Source organism: Rattus norvegicus, chromosome 9 (assembly GCF_036323735.1).
Source record: "Rattus norvegicus strain BN/NHsdMcwi chromosome 9, GRCr8, whole genome shotgun sequence".
Taxonomy (NCBI): Eukaryota; Metazoa; Chordata; class Mammalia; order Rodentia; family Muridae; genus Rattus; species Rattus norvegicus.
The window spans coordinates 23,023,655-23,051,579 of NC_086027.1; the positions used below are offsets into that span (position 1 = coordinate 23,023,655).

At 45.9% G+C, this 27,925-nt stretch overlaps 1 protein-coding gene across 11 annotated transcripts in view; it reads left to right on the forward strand.

The window, feature by feature from the left end:
• Nucleotides 1-474: 474 nt before the first annotated feature.
• Nucleotides 475-27,925, forward strand: part of Spats1 (spermatogenesis associated, serine-rich 1) — a 35,606-nt gene continuing 8,155 nt past the window's right edge. The window contains exons 1-8 of one of the 11 annotated variants that reach the window (XM_063266857.1): nt 475-994; nt 9,683-9,833; nt 13,604-13,782; nt 16,738-16,896; nt 19,057-19,177; nt 20,385-20,447; nt 23,563-23,678; nt 26,428-26,635. In XM_063266857.1, the coding sequence (XP_063122927.1) occupies nt 9,820-9,833; nt 13,604-13,782; nt 16,738-16,896; nt 19,057-19,177; nt 20,385-20,447; nt 23,563-23,678; nt 26,428-26,630 (855 nt within the window). In that variant the 5' untranslated portion in view covers nt 475-994; nt 9,683-9,819 and the 3' untranslated portion in view covers nt 26,631-26,635. Of the gene's footprint in view, nt 4,888-9,682; nt 9,834-13,603; nt 13,783-16,734; nt 16,897-19,056; nt 19,178-20,384; nt 20,448-23,562; nt 23,679-23,957; nt 26,636-27,925 lie in introns of those variants that run through there. The other 10 variants (XM_063266859.1, XM_063266855.1, XM_063266851.1 and 7 more) reach the window with 10 other exon arrangements.

Consider the following 27,925-nt stretch of genomic DNA (forward strand, 5'->3'; position numbering starts at 1 on the left):
GCGAGAGGGTTCAGTGGGTAAAGCGCTTGCTGCACAAGCTCGGGGACCTGAGTTCGAGCCCTGGAACCCACTAAAAGTCACGTGATATGTTTATAAGCGGGTGGGGCAGAGATAGGTAGATATCCTGGGACTCCTTGCCAGTGCAGCTGTAGCAGTGAACTCCGTGTTCATCGAGAACCTTATTTCAAAAGAATAAGGCAGAGAGCAATGGAGGAAGACACCTGACATTGAATTCTGGCTGCCACAACCTCACCCTCCCAACACGTGTGCACGCACGTGCATACAGCACACAAATAAATATGAGTATTTAAATTAATTAAAGATCTGTATTTTTTTTTCTACTTAACCATAGGAGAAACTACATAACATAAATTTAGAGACTAAACTTCGGGGGGGGGGAAGCTGGGGGGCGTTTCTATGCGCGATTTATTAGGGAGAGGGTTAGAAAGATAAATTTCAATCTATACCATGGAAAGAATGCTAGCTTTGTAAGGTGGAACTTGGGAGTGAATCCGTTCTCTGGATGACCTTGAACGAGTCTTTGCTCCAAGTCAGTTTTCTATTTTGAAAAATGCAGCTGGCTGTTGAGGGAAGACAGCATCCAGCAGGGCGCCTGGCCCAGAAAAAGGCGCTGTAAGTGGTGGGTGAGTCCTGCCTCATCAGGATGCCAATTCTACACCGATATCTGCAAGCTTTATAGAGGGTGCATCGCTCATGGCCACCCGAGGTTTACAGAAGTAGCAACGACAGATGTTGGAAAAGAGACACAAACTGTAACAAAATCCTGAGGCTCTGCAGCTCTTAGGTCTGAGACCCCCATCCTCAACCCGGGCCAGAGCTCCGGATGCTGGAAGATTGGTGCGTCCAGAGTAGCGCGCCAGCTCGCGGGAAGTGGCGCGTTGTCCTGGCAACCCTGGACCGAGCCTTGCAGGCGGTAGTAGCGGCCCTTGCTTTCGCTTTGCCTCCGGGCATTCGGCAGTTCCGCTGCCCGTTGGTGCGTTGATCTGGGCCGTATCCGCAATGGAGTCCTCCAAGGGTAGATGAAAGGTTTCCCCCAGGGAAGTAGGGTGGCACTCAGAGGTGGAAAGGAGACTCAAGGGTGGGGCGGAGCGAGTACTCTCTGGAGCCTGAGTCCGGAGGAGGGGGAGTGGGCTTGGCATTCAAACCATGAAGACCTCTAGGGGGACCAGCGAGATTTAGGGTTCCCCCTTGCTCTGCCTCTTCAATTTCAATGACTTGTGGGGTATGCTGGTTTTGAATGGTAGCCTTTTTAACAAGCACGTCTTGGGTCCGATTGCTTTTCACGGTTAAAATCACCGTGTGCACCGGTGAGCCCATGGGTACTTGAAATGGCAATCCCTATGGCCAACCTCCCTCTGTCTCTCAAGAGCGGCCTGTACTGGAGAGCTGCTGAAGTGTCCAGAGAAAAGCGATTTGGGCATGGCCAAGGTGGAAAAGAAATACAATTGAGGAATCAAAAGTGTTGGGTGGGCGTTATAAGCTTATGGAGAGAAAAGGTTTATTGGACTCATAGGTTTATAGGTTTTGTGGTTTTCTTTTTTTTCTTTTTCTTTTTTTTTTTAAGGTTGAGCACTGCTACTCCATATGTTGCCCAGAGTAGCCTGGAATTCTCCACACCCTGCCAAATACCGGGATCACAGGCCCCTGTCATTCCACGTGTGGCTCATGTTCATGGTCCCTCTGGTGGCATATCATATTGGCATATCATATTGGCAATCATGTGTCAGATCAAAGCATCTCCCTCTTAGTTAAGAAATAATGAAGAGAAAAAGGGGGGGCTGTTGTCCTGCTTTTTCACTCAGAGGCACCCCCAATGACTCAAGACCTCTTAATTTTTTTAAAAATTGTCTTTATTTTAGATATATGCATATTTTGCCTGCCTGTGTGCGTATGTGTACTGTGTTTGTGCAAAAGTTAGGAGAGGGCATTGGATTCCCTGGAACTGGAGTTATGGACCACCATGTGGGTGCTGAGAATAGAAATCCAGCCCTCTGCAAGAGCAACGAGGGTTCTAACTCTTTCCACCTCCATGACCTCTGACTTTCCAAAAAGTCCCACCATCTCCCAACAGTGTGACAGGCTGGGAGCTAAATGCAGATTCAAGCTAAAGCAACTAGTTAGGGGAGACACAATGAGCTCACGTCTACATTCGAGATCTGACCAGGAAGAGACTCCATCGGAAGGAGGAGCCAAGCTGGCACGCTCACATCTCAATGCTAGCACCCGGGGGAGAGGCACGAGGATTGCAGTGTTCAAGGTCATCCTCAGTTATAGAGCAACTTTGAGGCCAGTCTAGTCTGCACGAGACCCTGTCCCAATAAGACAAGGCTGAGATCTGAATGTCTTGTTGCCTGGAACTTTTAACAGCTGGGAAGTATGTCATGAATGAGTAGAGGGAGCCAGAGGCTCGAGCTGCCTGGTGCTTTGTTTAATAAACTCGGAGGCTGGGCTTTGCCCTAGAGTCTGTCCACATCCATTTTTTTTTCTTGCTCACATATTAGTAGAAATGCGGTATTGCTTAATGGATGGAGCACTTGAGGTGGAAATCGTGAGCACTCCAGGGTTTAAAAGTAGGTGAGCCTCTCACTTCACAATTGGCTCTTAAGGTAGAGGAGGAAGAATGGAAGCATGTTTCTCTTGAGGGCACAGAGTCCAGAGGACAGTACAGTTCCCCAAAACCGTTCGGGGTGAATCCAGGCTCAGGCTGTCATGGCTGTAGGTCAGTAACCAGTGCTGCCGAAAGGGGCTGGAGAGATCTCAGCCTTGTCCCCAGTCTCCTAGGTCCCAGGTCTTCATGTCTGATTTCCCTTAGTAACTTAGATGCGGGAGCTGTTCCCATCCTCGGCTATAAACTGGGCCGGAAGGAACTGGAGAACCTCTGCCCATTAACTGCTTATCCTGGCTAAGATAGCATGGAGAAAAGGACTCTGGGATCCCAGCTTCTCTCGGCCACCATTTCCTTCCTCTTCCCTCGTGTCATGTGGTTCATAGTAACCAGAACATGTAGCCAACTGAGCTACACTTCCAGTCCCTGGGAACCTAACTTTAAACTTCAGAACTTCCTGTTTCTCCGATCTGGTTTGGAGTGAGAGAGGAGACCACTTTAAGCTAGTGGGGATCCAGACTTTGTAATTGGGGGTTCCTTTCAGGAGACACATCGAAGGTTCAATTTAACAGGGAGTCTAGGTCCTGGGGAACTGAGGAGCCCCACAAGCTAGCTCCTTGTACAGTGTGTGGGCATATGTGCCTTTTCTTAGCAGGAAGGGCCCATTATTTTTCTTACTGCTGTAGTGTTGATGTGTCTTTTCTTTTTTTAAAAAAGATTTATTCATTTATTATATATAAGTACACTGTAGCTGTCTTCAGATACACCAGAAGAGGGCATCAGATCTCTTTACAGATGGTTGTGAGCCACCATGTGGTTGCTGGGAATTGAACTCAGGACCTCTGGAAGAGTAGTCGGGTGCTCTTAACCGCTGAGCCATATCTCCAGTCCTGATGTGTCTTTTCTTAAGTTCAAATTTATTATTGGTTTTTACTTATTCACTTTACATCCTGCTCATTGCCCACTCCATATCACCCCCTTCCGCATCCTATCCCCTCTCCCCTTCTCCTCTGAGCAGCTAGAACATATCCCACAGACAGGCAACAGCTTTTGGGATAGCCTCTGCTCCAGTTGTTCAGGACCCATCTGAAGACCAAGCTGCACATCTGCTACATGTGTGCCCATGTATGTTCTTTGATTAGTGAACGTTCTTTGGTTGGTGCTTCAGACTCTGAGAGCCCCAAGGGTCTGGGTTAGTTGACTCTGTTGGTCTTCCTGTGGAGTTTCTATCTCCCTAGGGGGTCACAATCCTTCCTCCTAGTCTTCCAAAAGAGTTCCCAAGCTCCATCCACTGTCTGGCTGTGGGCCTCTGAATCTGAGTCAGCTGCTGGTGGAGCCTCTCAGAGGACAGCCATGCTAGGCTCCCATCTTCAAGCATAACAGAATATCATTAATAGTGCCAGAGACCCACTGGATGGGTCTCAAGTTGCGCTGGGGGACTGATGTGTTTTAATGGTCACTCACCCTAGATCTTTAGCTTGCTTGTCAGGCAGATAAAGCAGGAAGTGAGTAACTGAGGTGGTTTTTTTTTTTTTTTTCCTTTTTTAAAAACTAAAAACACTCCATATTAAGCCAACATGGTTTGTTGCTGGCATTATTTTTCTCCCTGCCAGACAGAGGGTTCCGAGTTAGCTGATGAGACAAGTGTGAGAAGGTACTTCCGGTATGTAAGGTGTTGCTTCCGCCCAAAGACGTGCAGCTCTTCTTGAGTTTCACAGATGGCACCAAAGACACAGATTTTCTTCCAAATTCCCTTTCCCTCATGAATTCCTTTCTGGTCTCTAGAATCTTCCATTGGTCTTTAAAAATGTTTATTAAAAAATTAATACGGTAAGGCAGCGGTGGCGCACGCCTTTAATCCCAGCACTTGAGTGGCAGAGGCAGGTGGATCTCTGACTTGGAGGCCAGCCTGGTTCACAGAGCAAATTCCAGGTCAGCCAAGGTTACACAGTGAGACCCTGTCTTGAAAAACAAACAGAAAAAACAAAATTAATGTTCTCTGTGTGGGTTATGTATACACGAGTGCAGTCAGCCATGGAGGCCAGAAGAGGGCGCTGGATCCCTTGGAGCTGGAGTTACATGTGGCAAAAGATGGCTGGAGCTGGGAGTAGGAGGTAATTGGCTTCCCTAGAGCATGGCCAACACTACCATCAGAAGGCATTCTTCCTCTGCCCGGGCAGGGGGAGGCCATGTTTAATGCGCTCAGCCCTCGATTGAGACTAGGATACTCCTAGGGAGATCCTGTACTCAGCTTGAGACAGGTAAGTGTGTGTGTGTGTGTGTGTGACATTTAGCTAAGAGATGGCTCTGACTGCCCTTGCATCAGACAGGCTTTCCCACCGCAGAAGCTCTGGGTCACTATTTTATTACAGTGCTGGTATTGTGAAACTTACTAAGAAAGCTAGGAAATATGCTAACCTTAGCTGTAACTCCGTGTTGTAAGATCCTCTGATACTATCCATAGGGGTCAACTGGTGTGTGTGTGTGTGTGTGTGTGTGTGTGTGTGTGTGTGTGTGTGTGTGTGTGTCCTCCACTGCACACATGTGGAGGTCGGAGAACAACCTTCAGAAGTTGATCCTTCTTCCAGGGTCTCTCTTGTTTCTTTGTCCTCCGGACTAAGCTGGCCTGTGAACTCATGGCAATTCTCCTGCCTCTACCTTCCATCTGACTGAACGAATTACAAATGTACAAGCCCCTACATGTGGCCTGGAAGTATATAACTGTAGAATTATTGTGCATGTATTTGTGTGTGTAGGCTCGTGCTTCCCCATGCATATGGGGAGGTCAGATGACAAGTTGGTGGTCTCAGTTCTTTCCTTCCAAGCTTACACAGGCTCTGAGGGGATGGAGCTCTGGTCACTAGGCTTAAGGGACAAGTGCTCATCCCCTGCTGAACCACCTTGCAATGGCGTTTCTGAAGTTAGGGCTGGTGTGTGGAGGAGCGCCACAGTCGTGTCTTTCCTGTGCGAGCTCTGTGTGAGCCTCCTTGGCTTGGAGGAACATTCCAGAGACAGGAGAAGGTTTGTGTTTTCAGTGCACTGAGGTCTCTATTGGTAGAAATTGCGGAAATCAGTGACTGAGCTGGAAAATGACTTAGTAGCCAGATTTTTGAACATAAATAAGGTGTAAGAATACCTTATCCGATTGTCCATCCCCCACCCCTTTTTTTCTTTGTAGCCCTGTCTGTCCTGGACCTTGCTCTGTAGATCAGGCTGGTTCAAATTCACAGATATTCACCTGCCTCTGCCTCCAAGTGATGGGATTAAAGGTGAGTCACCACCAGGCTTGTATTTTAAATAATAATAGTTGCTATTATTATTATTATTATTATTATTATTATTATTATTATTATTGAGACAGAGTTTCTCTGTGTAGCCCTGGCCATTCTGGAATTCACTCTCGAGTCCAGGCTGTCCTCAAACTCACAGAGATCCACCTGCCCCTGCTTCTGGAGTGCTGGGATTAAAGGCATGTGCCACTACCATCCAGCCCAAATTATTCTCTGGATGTGCACGTGTCACAGTATGATTAAAACCTATACCCAGGTCTAAAAGAATGCCTCAGCCGGCCTAAAGTAAAAATTCCAGGTCATCTGGAGTGGAGAGATAACTCAGTGGTCAAGAGAGTTTCCTGCTCTTGAAGAGGACCTGAATTAGATCACAACACTGGGTAACTAGCAACCAACCACCTGTAAGCCCTGTTCGGGGGATCTGATGCCCTCTTCTGGCCTCCTCAGGAACTGCACTTACATGGCACATATACATGCACTCCACCACACACACACACACATACACATGAAATAAATCAAAATGAAAAAGAATTCCAGGTCATGAAGTTATCATGTCATCAATTGAGAACTTTTGTTCTTTGTGGTGCATAAAACAATGTTATTAAAACTGATAGTAGGCCCTGGGTTCGGTCCCCAGCTCCGGAAAAAAAAAAAAAAAGGAAAAAAAAAAAGAAAAAAAAAACTGATAGTGTCTTCTACTTGGTGAATTGCACTGAAGAATGCAAATTTCTAATTACTGTTCAGTTGAATCCCAAAGGTTTGAGTGTTAGTGTGATTTCCATCATGATCTCTTTTTGGTGAATTATTCAGCAGTGTGGTTTGAGCTCCCAAGCTTATGGTGAGGTTTTGGCTTGGGCTGTCTTATTTATTGATTTCTAATTGCGTCGTGCTGAGTGCAGTCTATGCTCTTCTTTGGTTCCTTTGTGGCTTTGACTTTATCTCTGACAACCACTTGGCCTCACCGCACCTTAGGCTGCCCTGGGTTCTGGCTCCCAAGGCTTTGGGAGTCTGCCAAGGTCACAGGTCTTGTGCCATACTCCAGAAAACCTGAAAGTGGAGTGGGGGAATTTGAAGACAGGCCGACCTTTGAAATTTGTAACCACAAGCACAATCCTGTGAAGGGTGTGATGTGTGTGTACCTCTTCTTTCACTCTCCCTCCCCTCTCTTCCCTCCCTCCTCTCCCTCCCTCTCCTCCTCCCCATTCCCCTTTCTCTTCCTCATCTCTTTTTTCTTTTCCTATTTTCTTCTTTCCTCCTCTTTCCCTCCCCTATTCTTTCTTTTTTTTTATTTAAGATTTGTTTATTTATTATATATAAGCACACTGTAGCTGTCTTCAGACACGCCAGAAGAGGGCATCAGATCTCATTACAGATGGTTGTGAGCCACCATGTGGTTGCTGGGATTTGAACTCAGGACCTCTGGAAGAGCAGTCAGTGCTCTTAACCACTGAGCCATCTCTCCAGCCCATGCCTCACCCATTCTTACTTCCCTCCTCCCTCCTTTCTGGGTATCACTATGCTGCCCAGGCTGATCTTGAACTCAGGGCCCTTTTTGCCTCAGTTTCTATCCAAGTAGAACTGTAGGTGCATGCTACCATGTCTGGCAGACATGAAGAGTTAGGTGACCAGAGTGGAAGCGTAGAATTCCCTGGTTATATGAATTTAAGAGGTGATGAAGAAGTCATCTGCTCTGTAGTCCTGTTGACAGACTGTGGGGATTCATGGAGGACCAGTGTACAGAGTGGTCCTTTGCAGGAAGACTAGGGCACAGTCTAAGATTGGACTCTAGGCTCTGAGAGGACTCTTGATTTGTGCAATTTTCTTACCACAAGCAATTATGTTGTGTCTAGTGAGCTTTTGTGCTCTGTGAAGTTATTCACAAAGAAATACAGTATCTACTCGGTTGGACTTAAAAACAGAGGAGTACTTGGAGGGGTGGAGAGGTGGCTCAGCCAATGAGAGCACTTGCTGCTGTTGTAGAGAATTGGGAGTTTGGTTCCCAGCACCCACATCAGGTGGCTCAACCATCTGTAACTCTAGCTCCAGGGGGCCTGACGCCTGACACATGTGGTGCACATACAGGCATGCAGGCATGCACACATACACATAATAATAAACACAATTCTTAAAAAAGTAACTGGATGGGCTGGAGAGATGGCTCAATGGTTGAGAGCACTGACTGCTCTTCCAGAGGTCCTGAGTTCAAATCCCAGCAACTACATGGTGACTCACAACCATCTGTAATGAGATCTGATGCCCTCTACTGGTGTGTCTGAAGACAACTACAGTGTACTTACATAAAATAAATAAATCTTTTGTAAAAAGTAACTGAACAGGATGCACTGTTGAAAATGGTAAAGAACAGATCTACTTTTACAGAATATAAATCATACAGCAAAAAACCAAAACAACCAAATAAACAAACAAAACACCGATTCATCTCTCCATGTGATACTCTCAGACTTAAGGGACTCCTTTGTCATTAAGGGTGGCTGGGGGTGGGGTGGGGTGGTGTGTGTTCCTTTTTCTTTTCCTCCTCCTCCTCTTGATACAATGGCTGACCTTGAACACTTTATGTATAGCTGAGGGTGACCTTGAACTTCTGATTTTCCTGTCCCTGTCTCCCAAGTGCTGGGATCATTGGCAAGGGCCACCATGTCCACTGTATGCAGTGCTGAGAATGGAACCCTGGGCTTCCTGCACATCAGGCAAGCGAGTTACCGACGACCTCCACCCTCCATCCAGCCCAGAGAATTCTATTCATTTATTCGCTCAAACACTGCTGAAAGGCCAGAGGCACGCCAGGAACTGCTGTAGATGCCATTGCTGGCAAAGTTATGTTTGTGAACGAGTGGCTTGATAATGGGAGGTGACCTGTAGACATTTCTGAAGGCACTTCTTCAGGTCCTGCCCACCGGCTGTGTTCATTCATTCCGACACGAGCAAGCGCTCTGGAGAGTTGTACCAAGGTGTCCACACAGTGTACGGTGACACCCAGGTGCTCTCCTCCACTCAGTTCGGAGTAGGTGAGCTGTGCGGAGGCACAAGCAATCTGCTGTGGTGGCTGGGATTCCAGGCTCTCGCATCACGAGTCTCGTTGCTAAACTTGGAGCTAGATGTTTTTGTTCTCTCTGAAACCTTCTGAATCTGTTTTCTCATTGCGCTCTCTCTCTGTCTCTCTGTCTCTGTCTCTGTCTCACATACACATGCGTGCACACACACATGCACACACGCATGCACGCACACACATACACGCGCACACACGTGTGCACACACACATGCACACACACGCATGCACGCACACACACATACACGCACACACACGTGTGCACACACACATGCACACACACATGCACACACACGCACACACACACATACACGCACGCATGCACGCACACACACACAGTCATGAACTTATGAGAGCTAGATGGGATATTGTTTGTGAGGGTTAGGATCCCTGAGACACCATAAATACTGAATGCTAGCTGTTTTATAAATTTATTTATTGGGTGTGTGAGTACAGGCACGCTTGTGCCAAGGTGCCATGGAGAGATTAGAGGACGAACTCAGGAGTCAGTTCTCCCTTGCCACCTTCTGAGATCTGGGGATTGAACTCAGATTGTCAGGCTCGGTAGCAAACCCCCTTTACCCACTGAGCCATCTCACCAGATCCCTGCCTTCCCCGTTTTTCAAATACAGCATAGGAAACAAGACAGGCTGTCAGATATCTCAGCAATATACTTAAATGGTGATATCTGTGTTGCAGATGCCCAGCACAGTGATGTTCTAGAATCTAAAGGTTGCTTGGCCAGTAGGACGTCCTCTCATCAAAACAGAAGGGCCAGCCTCTCTTCTGATGGAACCGGTCTGAGGGTCACTGATGCCCCAGGCCTCCCCAGGGTGATGACTCCCTCTGAGTAAGTGTGCGTGTCGGGGTGTCGGGGTGTTGGGGGCTGAACTGTGAGCCAGAAGCTGGTAGTCTGAGGTCAGTGTGACCTGCGAGGCAAGAACATTAGAGCCAGGCTACACAGGTTCAAATCCCAAGTCTCCCACTGACAAACTGCGTGAATTCAAGCAAATTGCATCACTTCCCTGAGACTCTGGTCTGGTGTTCTGTTTTGTTTTTAAACATTTATTTATTTATTACCCCCCACCCCCGTGTCTTCATGCATGTTGTTGTGAACATGTGGAGGTTAAAAGGAGAACTTGAGAGAAACACACACACACACACACACACACACACGAAAGAATAAAAGAATGAAGAAAGGAGGGAAGGAAGGAAGGAAGAAGGCACACACACAAGAAAGAGAAAGGGAAGGAAAGTAAAGAGAGACCATCTAAGAAATACAGTCAGCGTATGATTATCTTTCTGGGTGAGAGGCCCACAGATGGCGCCTGGGCACTGAGAGGAGAAAGAAGAGCTGGTATTGTTTTGTCTGTTGACCTGGAGATTTACTAATTAAAAAAAAAAACCCATGACTTTGTAGCATTGGCTTATTTAGTTACTTCTTCTGTGAGTGTGCATGGCACAGCAGCCTGTGGAGGTCAGAGGATAACTTTTGGGAGTCAGTTTTCTCTTTCCTCAATCCCAGGAATTGAACTCAGGTCCTCAGGCTTGGCAGCAAGCTCCTTCACCCAATAAGCCATCCGGCTGGCCTGGCACTGAACTTATAAGTATTTATGAAACTGTGTTTATGTTTCGGGTACTTTTCTCCGTTTGTATTTCTGTTAGCAATACAAAAAAACAAAACAAAACAAAACAAAACAAAAACAAAAAACCCTTGGGGTTGGGGATTTAGCTCAGTGGTTCCCAGCTCTGAAAAAAAGAAAAAAAAAACCCTTTTCCAATTTTTTTGTTACAATGCAAGTTTATTATAGAAAAATGAAAAATTACAAAATCACTTTTACTACAAAGAGAAGTCACAATTTCATACTATAGAGAAAAATATGTTAACATTTAGTTGTTAGATTTTGTTTTGGTTGGTTGGTTTTGCTGTGAGGGCAGATCAAGCCCAGAACACCATATACAAGAGCCTCAACCTGGTCCTGATGTAACACGTCCAGTCCTGATAAAAGTCCTTTCTCACACACATAGATACCTTTCTATTTGAGGTATCTCACTCTCCTGTAAGATCTAATTTAAACATCTTCTTTTTTTAAAAGGATTATTTGAAATTCTTTTTTTAAAATAAAGATTTATTTATTTCATGTATGTGAGTACATTGTCACTGTCTTTAGACACCAGAAGAGGGCATTGGATCCCATGACAGATGGTTGTGAACCACCATGTGGTTGCTGGGAATTGAACTCAGGACCTCTGGAAGAGCAGTCAGTGGTCTTAACCGCTGAGCCATCTCTCCAGCCCTTAAACATCTTCTTTTTTAAAAAAAAATTTATTTATTTATTTAGTGTATATGAATACACTGTAGCTGTCTTAGACACACATCAGATCTCATTACAGATGGTTGTGAGCCACCATGTGGCTGCTGGAAATTGAACTCAGAACCTCTGGAATAGCAGTCAGTGCTCTTAACCGCTGAGCCATCTCTCCAGCCCCTTAAACATCTTCTTAGGGCTAGGGATATAGCTTAGTGCAGAACACTTGCTTGCCACATTGCCAAGGCCCTGGGCTAAAAGTCAGAATTATAAAGAGGCACCACGTGCTCTTATGAAGACCACAGACCTTCCAATTTCTCTTCCCTCCCACTCTTCAGGCTGGGGCAGCACTGGAAGGCAGGAGAAAGTTAGAGGAGCTAAGCCAGCAAGGGAGGAAACAAGGCCCTCACCTGCACACCGGCTCAAGTCTCTGACCAGCCGAGAGTCAAGAATTTCAGCGCAATAAAGCTGGAGAGATGGCTCAGTGGTTAGAAAGCCAAGTGCTGGCCGCCATTCTAGAGGACCTGGGTTTTGTTCTCAGCACCCACAGCCACCTATAACTCCAGTTCTGGGGGATTTTGGCTTCCATGGGCATTGCATGTACATGATACACTCACACTGCAGGCAAACTCTCCCACCCCACCTCCCGAAATAAATACATCTTTAAAACCCATATAATACAACAAAGGCACGTTATCCTAGGTGTACAATGAGATGGCCTTAAGTACCTTCCTGGTGCCTTAGGACCACCATGGCTGCCTGTTTTCAAACCGATGCGTCACCCCAAATGCAAACTCTGTATCCATCAAGCAGAGCAGTACTCTTCCCTCCCCAGCTCTGGGAAACCTCTCCTCTGCCCTCCGCTCTCCTGTTAATGGAGTCATACTGATATGTCCTCTTACGGTTGGCTAATTTTTATTTCAAAGAATTGTTTCAAGGCTTTCCCGTACTGTTGCGTGTTGTAGAACTGCGCCCCTTTGTAGGCTGAGTTATACTTCTCTGTGTAGATATACGTTGAGCTCCATCCATTTACCTACCTGTTGGATACTCAGATTTCTTACTTCTCTGTAATGCACATCCATATACAAGCGTCTGCCTGAACTTCTGTTTTCTGTCCTTTCAGGTATATACCTAGCGGTAGAATTGCTGGATTACGTAGCAGTTCTGTGATTTACTTTCTGAGGATCTAGTGTCTTGGCTGTCCCCCCCCCCCCTTTTTATTTGTTCAAATACACGTGTATTTCAATACCACACGCATGTCTGGTGTTTGTGGAGGCCAGAAGAGGGCATCAGATTCCTTAGAACCGGAGTTAGAGGTGGTTGTGAGCCATCATGTGGGCGCTGGGAATTGAACCCAGGTCCTCTGCAAGAATAGCAAGTGCTCCTAACTGATTATCTATCTTTCCAGCTTGTTTTTTTAAAAAGATGTATTTGTTTATTTTATGTATGAGGGCTCTGTCTGCATGTACACCAGCAGGTCAGAAGAGGGCATCGGATCCCATTACAGATGGTTGCAAGCCACCATGTGGTTGCTGGGAATTGAACTCAGGACCTCTGGAAGAGCAGCCAGTGTTCTTAACCACTGAGCCATCTCTCCAACCCCTCTGCAGCCTGTTTTTAAGAACTGTATTTTATAAGCTGGGAGGTGGTGGTGGTCCACAACTTTATTCCCAGCACTTGGGAAGCAGAAGTAGGAGTGGATCTCTGTGAATTTGAGGCTAGCCCGGTCTACAGAGTGAGTTCTAGAACAGCCAGGGCTATACAGAGAAGCACTGTCTCAAAAACAAAACAAAACAAAATGAAAGCAAGCAAACAAACAAGAATTAAATTCCATCCATTCGTCCGTCTGTCCGTCCGTCCGTCCGTCTATCCACCCACCCATCCACCCACGTGTCCATGCATCCATCCATCGTGTGACAGAGTGTGCGCCTGCCACAGGATAATAACAGGAGTTGGTTCTCTCCTTTGGCCACACCGGTTACCTGGGATCAAACGCAGGTTCTACGCAGGTTCTCCGGCTGTGCAGCAAACACTGATTGTTCTAAAGTGCACATCTTTTGAATAGGTTTCAATACCTTCAAGCTGTGAGTCAGTAAACCACACTCAGGGACTTTATTGAGAAGCAAAGCCAGTCCTGTTGTCGAGGACTCATGTAGTGGGAATGTAAGATGAGATGATTCTGGGGTTGGGGATTTAGCTCAGTGCTAGAGCGCTTGCCTAGCAGGCGCAAGGCCCTGGGTTCGGTCCCCAGCTCTGGGAAAAAAAAAAAAAAAAAAAAAAGACGATTCTAACCCTGCCGCTTGCCTTCCAGCACTGCTTCGGGGCTGGGTCAGAAGACCTCCTCCACTTCATCCTCCTCCTCTTCATCCTCCTCCTCCTCTCCCTCCTCCTCGTCCTCTGCCCAGGCTAATCGGTCCTTGAAAGTCTCACTGCCTGAAATCCAGAAGGAAAAATATCCCGAGGAATTCAGCCTGCTCAAGTCACAGACAAGTGAGTGGCCCCGGGCCTCTGCTCCCGGGACCTGATGTGGGAGGAGTCACGGAAGCCCTCCCCCGCCCAGCGCTAGGCATTTAGCATGTTTCTTCTCCCGTCCTCTGACAGCCGTGCGGGAGGTGTGGTCATACAGTTTTCAAAAGTGAAATGCCTTCAGGTGAGAGCCATGAAAGGTTCTAAGGCAACATACAAGTGTATAGAATGTAAACCCTCTTCTTCAATATTCTCCAACAATATCCTGCCCAACAACTGTGAAGAACGGAAGTTTGAAATGTATATGTGATTTGTGTATACACGCATATACACATACAAAAGCCGTCATATGCTCTATCATGTAGCTTTGGCCAACAGTGACCTGCAGATATGAAGGTTCCACCAAAATACGATGATGCAGCTGAGAGCTTTTATTGCCGAGTGATGTCATAGGTTTCCTAATATCATAACACACACGTGACTTGTGTCTGTGGCATAGTGCACACATCATATCTGATAACAATAAATTACTACACTACTGGTTCAGATATTTAGTACCCTACACTACACCATCATTATAAATCGTACTCTTTCTACTTAGTACAAGAAGTTAAGGGTCTGGGCAAGGCCCCAGTGGCCCCAGTGGGCCAAGGTCTTTGTGGCTAAGTCTGACCACCTGTAGTTTTGATCCCCAGAACACACATGTGTGTGCACAGAACATAAAGTTAACCACAGGACAATGTGCGTGGCTATCCTGTTCCCTCATACATGTGCTAAGGACTAATTACTAATTACTTTTCACACCTGTGAAGAAGCAACTTAAAAAGGAAGGGTTTATTCTGACTCAGCCGTCCACACAGCAGATGGGAAGACATGGAGACAACTCACACTGTGTCCACAGAGATAGAGAGAGACAGAGATAGAGAGAGACAGAAAGAGAGAGACAGAGACAGACAGAAGAACAGAGAGGCAGACAGACACAGAGACACACACAGAGACAGAGACACACAGAGACAGAGGGACAGCCAGAGAGACATACAGAGAGACAGAGACAGGGGAGACACAGAGACAGACTGACAGACACAGAGGAGACAGAGAGAAAGCACCAGATAGGCAGATGGGTAGGTAGACAGACAGAGACAAACAGACCGACAGACAGACAGATGGCTAATGCTCAGCTTGCTTCTCTTTATTCAACCCAGGATTCAGTCTACATCCCAGCCTTTCTACCTCAGTTAACCCAGTCTAGAAACCCTCACTGGTGTGCTCAGAGATGTGTCCTAGGTGACTCCAGATCCCCTCAGTTGAGACCAGTGCTACCACCCTGACCTCTCTGTAGGTCTGTGTCAGTGCACTGAGCCATTCAGAGAAGAGTGAAGCGAGCCACTGATGCATTTCTCCAGCCATCAAGTGACACACACTAGAACGGCTGAGCTGCGGTATGCAGAGCATTTCCCTCTGGCCGCATCGGTCCTGGACCCTCCCCTGTGACAATGCTTTAGGTCTGGGTGACTCTGCATTCGCTATTTCTCTCCTCCTCAAAGATTCACTTTTTTTATTTCATGTATGAGTGTTTATTTGCATCAGCTCCCCCCCGATCTGGAGTTACAGGTGGTCGTGGACTGATAAGAGATCTTTTCCATTTTCAGAGAAGGAAATGGAGTTACAGAGAGACTCGATCCTCCACGCAAGCGCGTGTAGTTAGGAAGTGGAGCATAGGGAGCAGAACCCCAGCTCCCCAGGCCTCCTGTCCAACCTCTGTCCTTTGCTGCCCCTCACCAGGGGCTTCTCCAGCAGCTCTAGAACAATGGGATTCTTTTGTTGCTTTGTCACTAGAATTAGTTTTATAAGGACAGCTTCAAATGAGGTAGGCACCGAAAGGGCCTGTGTCTAGCTTAAAGTGGCACTGTGCTTTCCCTTCTTTGCTGGGTGTGTGTCCACTGAGGTGCACATATGTGGGGCCAACACCATGCTACACACAGATAGGATGTCATGGCTGGTCTATGTTGAGCGCTCTCTCTCTCTCTCTCTCTCTCTCTCTCTCTCTCTCTCTCTCTCTCTCTCTCCAGCCATCAGAGAGAAGGCTGATCACAGGTACTTGTAGGCTGTTATGACCCTTCCCAGCCTCTGTAGAATGTGTGAACATGAAGCTTGTGTGAGTTTTGAAAGACAAGAGAAAACAGAAACAATCGAGCAGCTTCTTGAGTACCTTTCCTCCTCCTCCTCCTCCTCCTCCTCCTCCTCCTCCTCCTCCTCCTCCTCCTCCTCCTCCTCCTCTTCCTCCTCCTCCTCCTCCCGTGCCTAGTTTCCCAGAGTCTGATGCCACCCCTGATGCAGAACCAAGGGCTCACATGCACTGAGGAAGGCTCCACAGTTTAGCTGGGTGTGGTGGCACACACCCGTGGTCTCCACAGTTGGGAGGGTGAAGATGAAGAGACCAAGGCTGGGGGATGGGAAGATGGCTCAGTAGACAAAGTGCTTACCACACATGCATGAGTGTCTCAGTATAGATTCCAGTACCCATGTAAAAAAAGGTAGGTGTGAGAGCACGTGCCTTTAGTCCTATTGAAGTGATGGGTAAGAAGATCCCAGCGATCAAGTCAAACCAATGAGCTCTTGGTCCAGTGGGAGATCCTGCCTAAAAAATAAGATGAGGGGGCTGGAGAGATGGTTCAGTGGTTAAGAGCACTGACTGCTCTTCCAGAGGTCCTGAGTTCAAATCCTAGCAACCACGTGGTGGCTCACAACCATCTGTAATGGGATCTGATGCCCTCTTCTGGTGCGTCTGAAGAGAGTGGCACTGTACTCATATACATAAAATAAATAAAATTAATCTAAAAAAAGAAAAAACCATGTATACGTGAGAAGTCTGCAGGTCAAGAAGAGCCTGCGGAGGGGAGGGTTGTAACATCTTGTCATCTAGTTGTCTCGAGGGCCCAGAGTGGTACTAATGGAAGGGTTTCCGATGTCTTGCAGCAGATGGGCAGCGTCCTGAGTGGACATTTTATCCAAGGTTCAGCAGCAACATCCACACCTACCATGTTGGAAAGCAGTGTTTCTTCAATGGGGTCTTCCGGGGCAACAGGAAGTCTGTGGCAGAGAGGACAGTGGACAAGAGCCTTGGGAAGAAGAAATACGGTAATGTGTCTCCTCTATCCTCTATCAAAGTGGAGAGAGAGAGAGAGGGGAGAGAGAGAGAGAGAGAGAGAGAGAGAGAGAGAGAGAGAGAGAGAGAGACAGACAGACACTTGGAGTGTTCAGGCTGAAATGGGATGTCTGTATCTCACTCCTCCCTTTAAGGCTCAGTGACAGAGGCAGGGGATGGGGCAGAAAACATGTAAGAGTCAGACATGGTGGATGACTTCAAAAAGGCAGCGTTTTTCTTGACATGGCAGGTCCAATGGGCATATGTACTCACAGAGCCTTGACAGCACAAACTCAAGCCAGACAAGATCCTGACATAGAGGGGAAGTGGGCACAAGTCCCACCCTTAGCCAAGAAGCGGTTGGAAACTGATATCTTCTGGGAGAGGGGGAATCAGGTTTTTTTTCTCTCCAGTGGCATGACGCTGGGTATGACACAGGCACCGGAGTAGTTGGCCAAAATAATTAGATTTCATGTTTGTTGGTGGTGGTGTGTGCGCATGTGTTTAAAGAGGGAATAACAATATGAAGTTTGGTGGGTAGGGAGGGTTGGGAGACTCTGGAAGAAGTTGGGGGAAGGGAAAGAATATGATTAAAACAAATCTTTTGAGATTCTTAAAGAATGAATAAAAAACATTGTAACAATGAAAGGGGCTGGAGAGATGGCTCAGTGGTTAAGCTCACTGGTTGCTCTCCCAGAACACCCGGGCTTGCTCCTCAGCACCACACAGTGGCTCACAGCAGTCTGTAGCTCTAGTCTCAGAGGACTTGATGGGTGCGAAACAGACATGCTGGCAAAACACTCGGACACACAAAATAATAAAATACAATAAGATAGTGGAATATCAAAATAAAAGCGACATATCTTGCTTGTCCAAAATAAAAAACAAGCAAAACCCCCCAAAACCTAAACCCCTCAAAGGGCCAAGCAAACAAATGTGTACGTTTTATAATCTATAGTGATAGAATATATATACATACACATATACATATACATACAAATACATATACATATATATATAGCTTGACATTGACCCAAGGGATTATATATGGTAGCCAGGTGAGCTATATTCCTCCATGTTTTTTGGCTTTTTTTTTTAAAGGTTTATTTTATGTGTACAATGTAGCTGTCTTCATGCACACCAGAAGAGGGCATCAGATCCCATTACAGATGGTTGTGAGCCACCATGTGGTTGCTGGGAATTGAACTCAGGATCTCTGGAAGAGCAGTCAGTGCTCTTAACCCCTGAGCCATCTCTCCAGCCCTTGTTTTGTTTTTTGAGACAGGGTTTCTCTGTGTAGCCCTGGGTGTCCTGGACTCACTCTGTAGGCCAGGCTGGCCTTGAACAGAGATCTGCTGGCCTGCCTCTGCCTCCTGTTGGTGGGATTAAAGGTGCACCACCACCACTTGGCCATGTTTTTCAATTTAAATTTTTATTATTTGAAAATTTATAATGCACCCAGTGTACTTTGATCATATCTGCATGTTGCTCCTCACCTCTGATCCTCTTGGAACTGTCACCCCCATCTTCTTCTCAACCTCAATCTTTGCTTTAAAAAATTTTTTTTCTTTTTTTCTTTTTTTCAGAGCTGGGGACTGAACCCAGGGCCTTGCGCTTGCTAGGCAAGCGCTCTACCACTGAGCTAAATCCCCAACCCCTAAAAATGTTTACTTAGTGAACTTTTAACCTTCAACTGGGGCTGTCCACAGTATGAGGTGGTCTGTGGGTGTTGGGACACTACCTGTGGCCATACTCTTAAATAAAAGCCACTGTCCCTCTCCTTGAAGGTATCAACTGCCAACAGATCCTCGGGGCCTCAGACGCTATCCCCAGTCTATTCTGAAAAATGTAATTGGCTTGATCTCCTGTAAACCTTGCCCAGCTGCTGTGTGCGTACGTGCACAAGAGCCATGCCTCACTCAGGGGCTGGCTCTCCACACCCGCTCTTCTGCAGCCTCCATGGTTTTAAGTAGTCATATCGGAGAACACAGCATAGGGGAAAAAGGTCCTGTGAACTTGAATTTCCAAGGTGGGCTAACGAATTTATCTCACGATAAATATGAAGGGACTTGATTGTTCACCGTCGGGCGGCTGCTCACAGAAGACGGCATCGGCTTCAGCCTTACATGTGACTTTTCTGACGTTTCCCACAGATATTGATCCCAGAAATGGAATCCCCAAATTGACACCAGGAGATAATCCATACATGTTCCCAGAACAGAGTAAAGAGTTCTTCAAAGCTGGGGCAACTCTGCCGCCAGTGAACTTCTCACTGTGAGTCCACGTGCATGCCACGGTTTTATTACCTGTCTCCGCTGAGTGTAAATTAACAGTACTTAATTAGTCACTTGTCTAATATCTTGGTGTGTCTGTGTGTGTTATAAGCACCTATGTATGCAGGGGTGTATACTCAACGCATGTGCATGGGGAGGCCAGAGGAGGACACGGAGTGTTTTCTCTATGGCTTTCTGCACTTATGTTTTTGGTCTGGATCTCTCTGAACCGAAAGCTTGACATTTGGCCTAGCCAGCTGAACAGTGAACCTCTAGGATCTGCCTGTCTCTGCCCCTATCGCTGGGGTCACAAGCATACCCCATGGTGCCTGGTTTTTATGTAGGTGCTGGGAATTTGGAACCCAGATCCTGTTGCTTTCAGAGCAAGTCTCATTACTACTGAACCTCTCCCCTAGACCCTGTATAGGAATTGTTTTTTAAAGTGGGAGATATAGCAGTGAGATATGATGGAGTGAAAATTCCTTAAAGAGTTCTTATTTACTTAATTTGTGCCTACAAGAGACAAGAAGGCCTGAGGATATAATTCATTGGTGGTGAACTTGCTTAGATGTGCAAAGCCTTAATATCAATCCCCAGTACCACAAAAATGGCACCAGACTTTAAAAAAGCATACAAACACACACACACACACACACACACACACACACACACACACACACACACACGTCACTGGGGAGGGTGTAAGAGAGGGTAGTGGAAGGATGAATATGAATTAACTCCAAGGATACACTCATATGGAAATGTCGAGGAACCCATTACATCATACTTTTAAAACCTGATAAAGTCAGAAATAGTAGTTGTTCTTTTTGTCTGATGTCTATTACCACACACTTGTAGATAAAGGAGCTTTTGCACTAAGTCTGACTGTTAGTGACCAGTCTGTGGGTTGACTTTAAAGGTGGAAGTGAACTTAGGACAATATGGTCAGAGAGAAGAGAGCCATTCAACTGAAGGAACAAACAGCAGTTGTATTTTATTGAAACTATCTAGAAAGCCAGTTATGTGGGAGTCAGTGATCTTGATGAAACCTAATAAAAAATGAAACATTGTTCTCTGTATGGCCCTGAAGCTTCTTTTTGGGACTGATCCCAGAAGGTAGAGCGTGTTTCGAACATAATGTGTTGCTCTCCATACTTAAAGAGGTCATAGCAATTTTACAGTTGTTTTTACTGTTTTTTTTTCCCCAGGGGACCTTATGAGAAAAAATTCGACACCTTTATCCCACTTGAGCCACTTCCACAAATTCCCAAGTGAGTTTTCCCCAGGTTTTCTATGATCCCATCTCTGTGGAGCCCACAGTCAGTCAAACCACAGGGACCTTTTGTGTTACATCAGGAGGGTCAGTGCAGTATGGTGGACAGTTGGAAAGACCCACAGAGGTCAAGGGTCTGTGGCATCTGGCAATGGGAGGGGGACAAATTTTACAGATGACACTGGCCAACTGCCTCATGCCGTGTTGTGCTTGGGTATGCATGGGAAGGGAGTTTACATGGATAAAATGACTGATACTCCATTTTCCAGAATACTAGAATATCACAGAACATCCCTGTACTTGAGGGAAATACTAGTCCTATGTTTTTCTACATATATAAAAAGGTATGCATGTATAGAGGCACATGTGCCACGTGTTAGGGAGTTGGTTCTCTTTGCACTATGTGGGTCTCAAGGCTTGAACTCATGTCATTACACTGGCAGCAAGCACCAATATCCATGGAGCCATCTCAGTGGCCCTAATTCCATGCTTATAGACTCGAATATATTTTAAATGAAAAATTATGTGTAGAAGTGTTTTACTCATATGTATGCCTGTGTACCATGTGTGTGTCTGGGGCCCAGAGATCCAGAAGAAGGTTTTAGATTCCCTGAAACTGAATTTACAAATGGTTTCAAGCTATAGTTTCGGTGCTGGCCAGGAATCAAAACAGGGTCTTCTGGAAGGGCAGCCAATGCTCCTAACTATGACCAAGCCCTATCTCCAGCCCCGATTTCAAACTTTTGCTCTGACCATGAATTTATGTATTTACCTCTTCCCTCTCCCTATTTCTGAATAGAAATAGTCTCATGTAATGTGGTGAGGTTGGCACGTGTGCTCCCGAGTCTCACACAGCAGGATTCAGTGCTGGGTGGGAAGAAAAGCCTTTTATTCTAAGCTTGGCACCTCTAATGCCTTTGTTATGCTTCATTAGTCCTTCCAACACATAATTAAGCTTCTCATGTCTGTACTTCCTTTTTTAATAAACACTATTCTAGAATACTCAACCTATCAGCCACTGCCTTACCATCCTACCCAATTATTTTAGTTTTTGTAAATTGCCTCTTATGAATATATAAAAATATATTTGTATGTATAAATCATAAAAATACTAAGTAGGGTGGTTTTTCTATTGTGTTATATTATAGTTACATATGTGTACACACACACACACACACACACACACACACACACACAAACACACACACACATTTTTTTTTTTGAGACAAGGTTTCTCTGTGTAGCCCTGGCTGGCCTTGAACTCTGTCTCCTGATTGCTGGGATTAAAAGCGTGTACTATCACTGCCTAGCTTGATCTTTAGTTTTTGAAGATTGATGCTTTTGAGTGTGTTTTGACTGTTTTCAGGACCTCTCTAAGGTTAGTTTAGAGTAGCTAACTACTCCATTAAAGTCTTTACCAAATGCTTGCAGTAATCAATGAAGACTTTCCAGCTCCGTTTGTGGGATCTAGAATAATTTTTCAGTTTTCCATGGAAGCTGGGAACAATGACGCTCATATCTTTGGGCTTATTTAGTGTATACTTCTGTATTACAGTCCAACATCAAAGGAAGTCAGGATAAGAATTCAAATGGCGGATGTGAGGGCGATCTGGCTGCGACATCTGTCACCCCATTGATTGCCAGGGTTGATTCGGCTGATCTGGCTGGCTAGGCGGGTGTCCCCTTCCTCCCTCACCGCTCCATGTGCGTCCCTTCCGAAGCTGCGCGCTCGGTCGAAGAGGATGACCTTCCCTGAATAGAGGAGGACCGGTCTTCGGTCAAGGGTGTACGAGTAGCTGTGCTCCCCTGCTAGAACCGCCAAACAAGCTCTCAAGAATTCAAATGGCAGGAACCCGGAGACCTGGAGATAGGAGCTGATGCAGAGGCCATGGAGGATGCTGCTTACTGGCTTGCTCCTCACAGCTTGCTCAGCTTATAGAACCCAGGATCACCAGCCTAGGGATGGTGCTACCCAAAATGGGCTAGGCCCTCCCACATCAGTACCAATTAAGAAAATGTCTTACAGGCCTGCACACAACCCCCATCTTACGGAGGCATTTTCTTAATCAAGGTTCCCTGTTCCAAGCTTGTGTCAAGTTGACATAAAACTATCCAACACAGCACACAATAGACTATTTTATTGTCCTGTGGCACCTCACCTTATAATACTTCATAACATTCAGCGATCCTCAAGGGAACCGGTATACAAATTTCGGAAGTTCATTTTCTGTGTAGCCCCCACCCCCAAGCTTTGCCCTGCTGTTTCCGTGTGTCTAAGGTTTCCTAATGACGGATCTCTGGCTCTTCAGACTTGTTGAGAACACTGTGCTCTGTCTGCTCTTATTGCCTGATTCCTCAATTATGAAGCCATATTTGCAGGAGGCCTTTAATTCCCATGTTATTGGATGGGTAGGCTTTATACAATTGCTTTGCTCTCATTATCCATATCTATACATTTTAATATTTGTTATTCATTAATATTATATTACTTTACTATTAAGAAGTCTCTGGGGCTGGAGAGAAGGTTCAGTGGTTAAGAGCACTGGACGTTCTTCCAGAGGACCCAGGTTCAAGCCTCAGTGCCCGCAGGGCCACTCACGCCCATCAGCAATTCTAGTTTCCGGTGCTCCTCCATCTTCTGGTCTCTGGGCACCACATGGCACATGGTGCAGATGCATAGGAAACACCCATACAGTTATAAAACTTCAAAAAAAAAGATTACAACTCGTTCTATCCATTTGCATTTAGCTAATATACCACAGGTCATCCTACTGCTTTTGCATCACTCTGTGTTTAGGTCTGTCTTTTTAAATCTACATTGTTATTTTTACATTTACTTATTGTGTGTGTTTGAACGTGTGCATGTCGAGGTCAGAGGTCAACCTTAGGTGCTGGCCACACCCTGCCTCGTTCTGTGGGTTCTGAGGTGTGAACACAGGTCCTTGTGGCTACACTACAATCACTTTACTCACTGGCTCTCTCCACAGCTCCTTGCTGTGGAGGCCTAGGTCCCTTTATGGTCACGTGGTCACACAGTGCCTTTCTCATAGATGGTGTTTATAAATTTAACATGGCATACATTCAAACTCAGTGCGGTTGTGTTCTTCCTGCAGTCTGCCTTTCTGGGAGAAGGAAAAAGCCAATAATTTGAAGAACGAGATAAAAGAAGTTGAGGATCTTGACAACTGGCAGGCGCCGATGCCCTTCCTCCACGGTTTTCTCTCCACTGGTAGGTTCAAGAAATTTCAAACAAAACAAAACAAAACAAAAACGAAAACAAACAAACAAACAGACAAAAAAAAAAAACCCCAAACTACAGAAACTGGAGGAGTTCAGAAGAGCAGTCCTTTGGGAGGCTGCATGTGGAGCTCAGAGATGTCAGTGCCTTCTGCCTCCAGGAGGTCCTCTTGGCAGAGGTCCTCACTGTGCTCTAAGGATTGAATGTCTCGCTTGAGAGCTGTTGGCTTGTGAGGGAACACACTCTTTAATGCTGTGCCTCTATCCACAGGTGCTTCCAACTTTCCAAGACAACCCTGAGCAGAGACATGAGCCCCCAAGCATGCGCTGACTGCCCTCCCAGCCAGCCTTTGCCATTGCTGGGTTTTTTTATTCTTTGCTTTTGACATTGTCTCTGTCCTAAACCATTTGTTTGACTCTAATGAGGAATCACTGTTTTGCCTTGTTTAACACTCAGCTGTGAAAACTTTCAAGATGTGTAGAAAAGTTGCACTAAGCATAAAGCAGACACCTGGGCACCCTCATCTAGACTCCCATGGACAGCATGTATGCCAGTGTTTCTTCCTCTCCCTCTCGCTCTGTTTTGCTGAGCCACTTGACAGCCAGTGACATACATCAGAATCCTTTATACCTTCAGACCTACCTTAAGCATGTGTTCTTGAAGTGGGGGAGATTTTCTAACCACCATATGCAAATTTCCAACGCAAGCTTGGTATTTAGCATTGAAACTAATATACAGCTCATGTTTGGTTTTACTCAGATACAAGATGCCTACAGATTAATGGTCAGGCAGGCATTATGGAAGTGTTTCTGTTTCCTCAGACTGCTATTACAGAATATTAGAGACGGGGTAGCTTATAAACACAAGAAATTTCCTTCTCATAGTTCTAGAGCCTGGAAATTCCAAGCCCAAGATGCTAGCCAATTTGGCATCTGGTGAGGCACTGCCTTCCTGCTCTGCCCTCATATGGGGGCGGGAGGGGCAAAGTTGGATCTCTAAGGTCTTTCTTTTTTCGAGATGGGGGTTGTGTTTGTGGTGTGTATGTGTATTGCTGTGACAAATACTCTAACAAAGGCAACTTAAAGAAGAAAAGGTTTATTTTGGCTCCCAGTACCAGAGGGATGCAGTCAACCACAGTGGAGAAGACATGGCAGCAGGCAGGGAAGGCATCATGGTAGGAGTAGGAGGCTGGCTGCTCACACTGTATCCATAGTCCAATTATGAACAGGAAGAAGTATCAGGCTACAGAGCTACAAGGCCTGCTCCCAGTGACCCACCTCCTACCCTGAGGCTCTTTCCTAAAGGAAAGTCTAATCCACTCCCGGAAGACCCCTGGAAACCAGCATTACCTTTCACCCGGACAGCGGACACCTCTTATTAGGCTCTACCTAATCAAGATCCTATCCATTTTCTTCGTTTTCTCCTACTCTCCTACAGGGTTTCTTTGTGTAGCCCTAGCTGTCCCAGAATTCACTCTGTAGACCAGGCTGACCTTGATCTGCCTGCTTCTACCTCCCAAGTGCTGGGATTAGAGGCGTGCTCCGCCAGCCAGTCCTATCAGTTTTCAATGTCACTCACTGTATTGGGGACAGTATTAATTTCATTTCTCATTGCTGTATCAGGTGAGAAGCAACTTAAGGGTTATTTTGGCTTACAGTTTTAGGGGACACAGGGAAGGCACAGCAGTAGCAACATGAAACACTGGCCACACTGTATCTACAATTGGGAGCAGAGAGGGGTGAATGCTGGTGCTCAGCTGGATTTCTCATTTTTATTTCATCTGTGACCCATGGGAAGATACTGCCCATATTCAGGGTGCGTCTTTCCTCCTCCATTACATGTCTCTGAGGAAAACACCCTCAGAGAGCATGTTTTCTCTAAATCTAGTCAAGATAACAATGAAGGCCAATCACCACAGGGACCAAGCCATATCCAAACTATAGCACTATGAAACTTAACAAATCCTATAAAAGACTTACGAGCATTCTGTAGCACCCTACAGCACCTCCTACAGTTTTACTCTGAGGGATTGTTTGGTTGGACTGTTTCCTTTTGATCTTGAGCAACTGACTTCCAAAATTTAGCTCAGTGGTGGCACTGTTTGACAAGGCAAAGTATTTTCCAGTTTTGCTCTCAAGGTCATGTAGCAGGTCTGTGAGGCTTTTCTTGCTTGGTCTGACAATCAAGACAGTGTATTTGAACATATAAACACTTCCACCTTAACTGAGCTGTTTGTCATAAGACAGATTTCAACCCCTATTTGCCTATTGTTCAGTAAAGTCCCTATACACCCATACAGGTCAATTGGTTCTATTTGCTGAATAGGACATTCACATGGCTACAGGCTTTCCAGAAGCTCAGTACTGGGCAAGCTGATTTTGAGATGCACGTGATAGGCGTTGATGAATGTTGTTGGCATAAACGTCTGGGGTATAAATATATGCATGTGACAAAAGAAAACCTCTCTGAGACATGAACATGAAACCTGTGCATTCAGGGCCGGGGGATACTAGTTGCAAACAGAACAATGAACTCAGATGACTCTTGAATCCCTAGGGCCTGAGGAAAAGCAGATTCTCTTTGGGAACACTGTCCCATCTCAGGGCACAGAAGACTCTAGAAACGAGACCCACAAAGATGAACTCCTGAGGAAAAAAGATTAAAATCCACAATTGAATCCACCACAAAGTGCTGGTAGTTGAAACTCAAGCCACATTAGGTGACTAAGACTGTTTTGCAGGGACTGGGGAGATGGCTCCACGGTTAAAGGTGCTTGCTGCTCTTCCAGAAGGAACAAGTTCAGTTCTCAGCACCCAAGGGAAGCTCACAACCCCCTGTAGCTCCAGCATCATGGGGTCTCAAACCCTTTTCCTGCCTCATCGGACATCCTCACACGTGTTGCGTACACATGCACGCACATTACATATAAATAAAAAACATTAAAAACCTTTTTTGTAATATGGTATTACTTACTGTGGTAGGGTGCATGCGATTCATTTTGTAGTAATGATGCTAGGTCACCGGTTCTCTCAGTGCTGGCTAATGTGCAAATGAGAGGAAGGGTCTAGGGAAGCTAGTCTGGGTGTTGGGTGTGGAGCTAGGGGCTTGTCTTTAATTGCGTACATTTATTTGGGGGAGATTATAAGGAGTGACTAATATTCTTCCCACCCATGTCTTGATGTTGCTGTTGACTTACATTCCTAATCTTAGGGGATTAAGATTTTTCTGTGTAGTCTCTTGTGTTAAAAGACAGGTGAGGGCTGGCAACATGGCTCACCAGGTAAAAGCACTTACTGAGCAAGCCTGATGACGTGGGTTTGATCTCTGCAGCCTCTGTGGAAGGAGAGAACTGACTCCTGAAAGCTGTCTTCTGACCTCCTTGTGTATGCTGTGGCTTTCAGCACCCCCTCTCCAGTAATAAAAAATGTAAATGGTACAAAAACAAAACAAGTGAGCTAGAAGTTGATATTAAGTATTTTCCTCAGGTAAGTAGTAAATGTCAACTCAGTCAGATCCAGTTCCAGGTGCTTATGGCAGCAAAATGGAGAATGGCGCTGCCTGAAGTTCCCTTTGTAAGCTTGATAGACAGCTACTGTTCTTCTGGAGCTGGGGTGTGTTTCTTGCAAGTGAATAGCTTTTATGCGAAAAAGGGTTTCTATGTCAAATCAGTTTGGAATTTTTTTTCTTTTCCTTTTTTTCATAGCTGGGGACCGAACCCAGGGCCTTGTGCTTGCTAGGCAAGTGCTCTACCACTGAGCTAAATCCCTAACCCCCAGTTTGGAATTTTTAAAAACAGATATTTACTTATATATTTTAGGGCATTGTCTGCATGGATGTCTGCACACCAGAAGAGGGCATCAGATCCCTTAATAGATGGCTGCTATGTGGGGACTGGGAATTGGACTCAGAACCTCTCAAGGGACAGGCAGTGCTCATTACCACTGAGCCATCTCTCCAACTCACTCCCCCCAGTTTGGAAATTCTTTAAAACAAAACAAACAAACAAACAAACAAAAAAGGAAGGGCGGGGGAGATGGCTCAGTACTTAAGAGATGGCTCATCCAGTAGAGAATGGGCCTGGCTCCCGGCTCCCATCTGGTGGCTCCCAACCACCCGTAATTCCAGTTCCAGGGTATCCAATATACAGGTATCTGAGGCAAGACACTCAGATGCATCAAAAAATATATGAAGGAAAAGAAAAGTGTATTAACTTCTAGAGCTGCTCTGGCATAAGACAA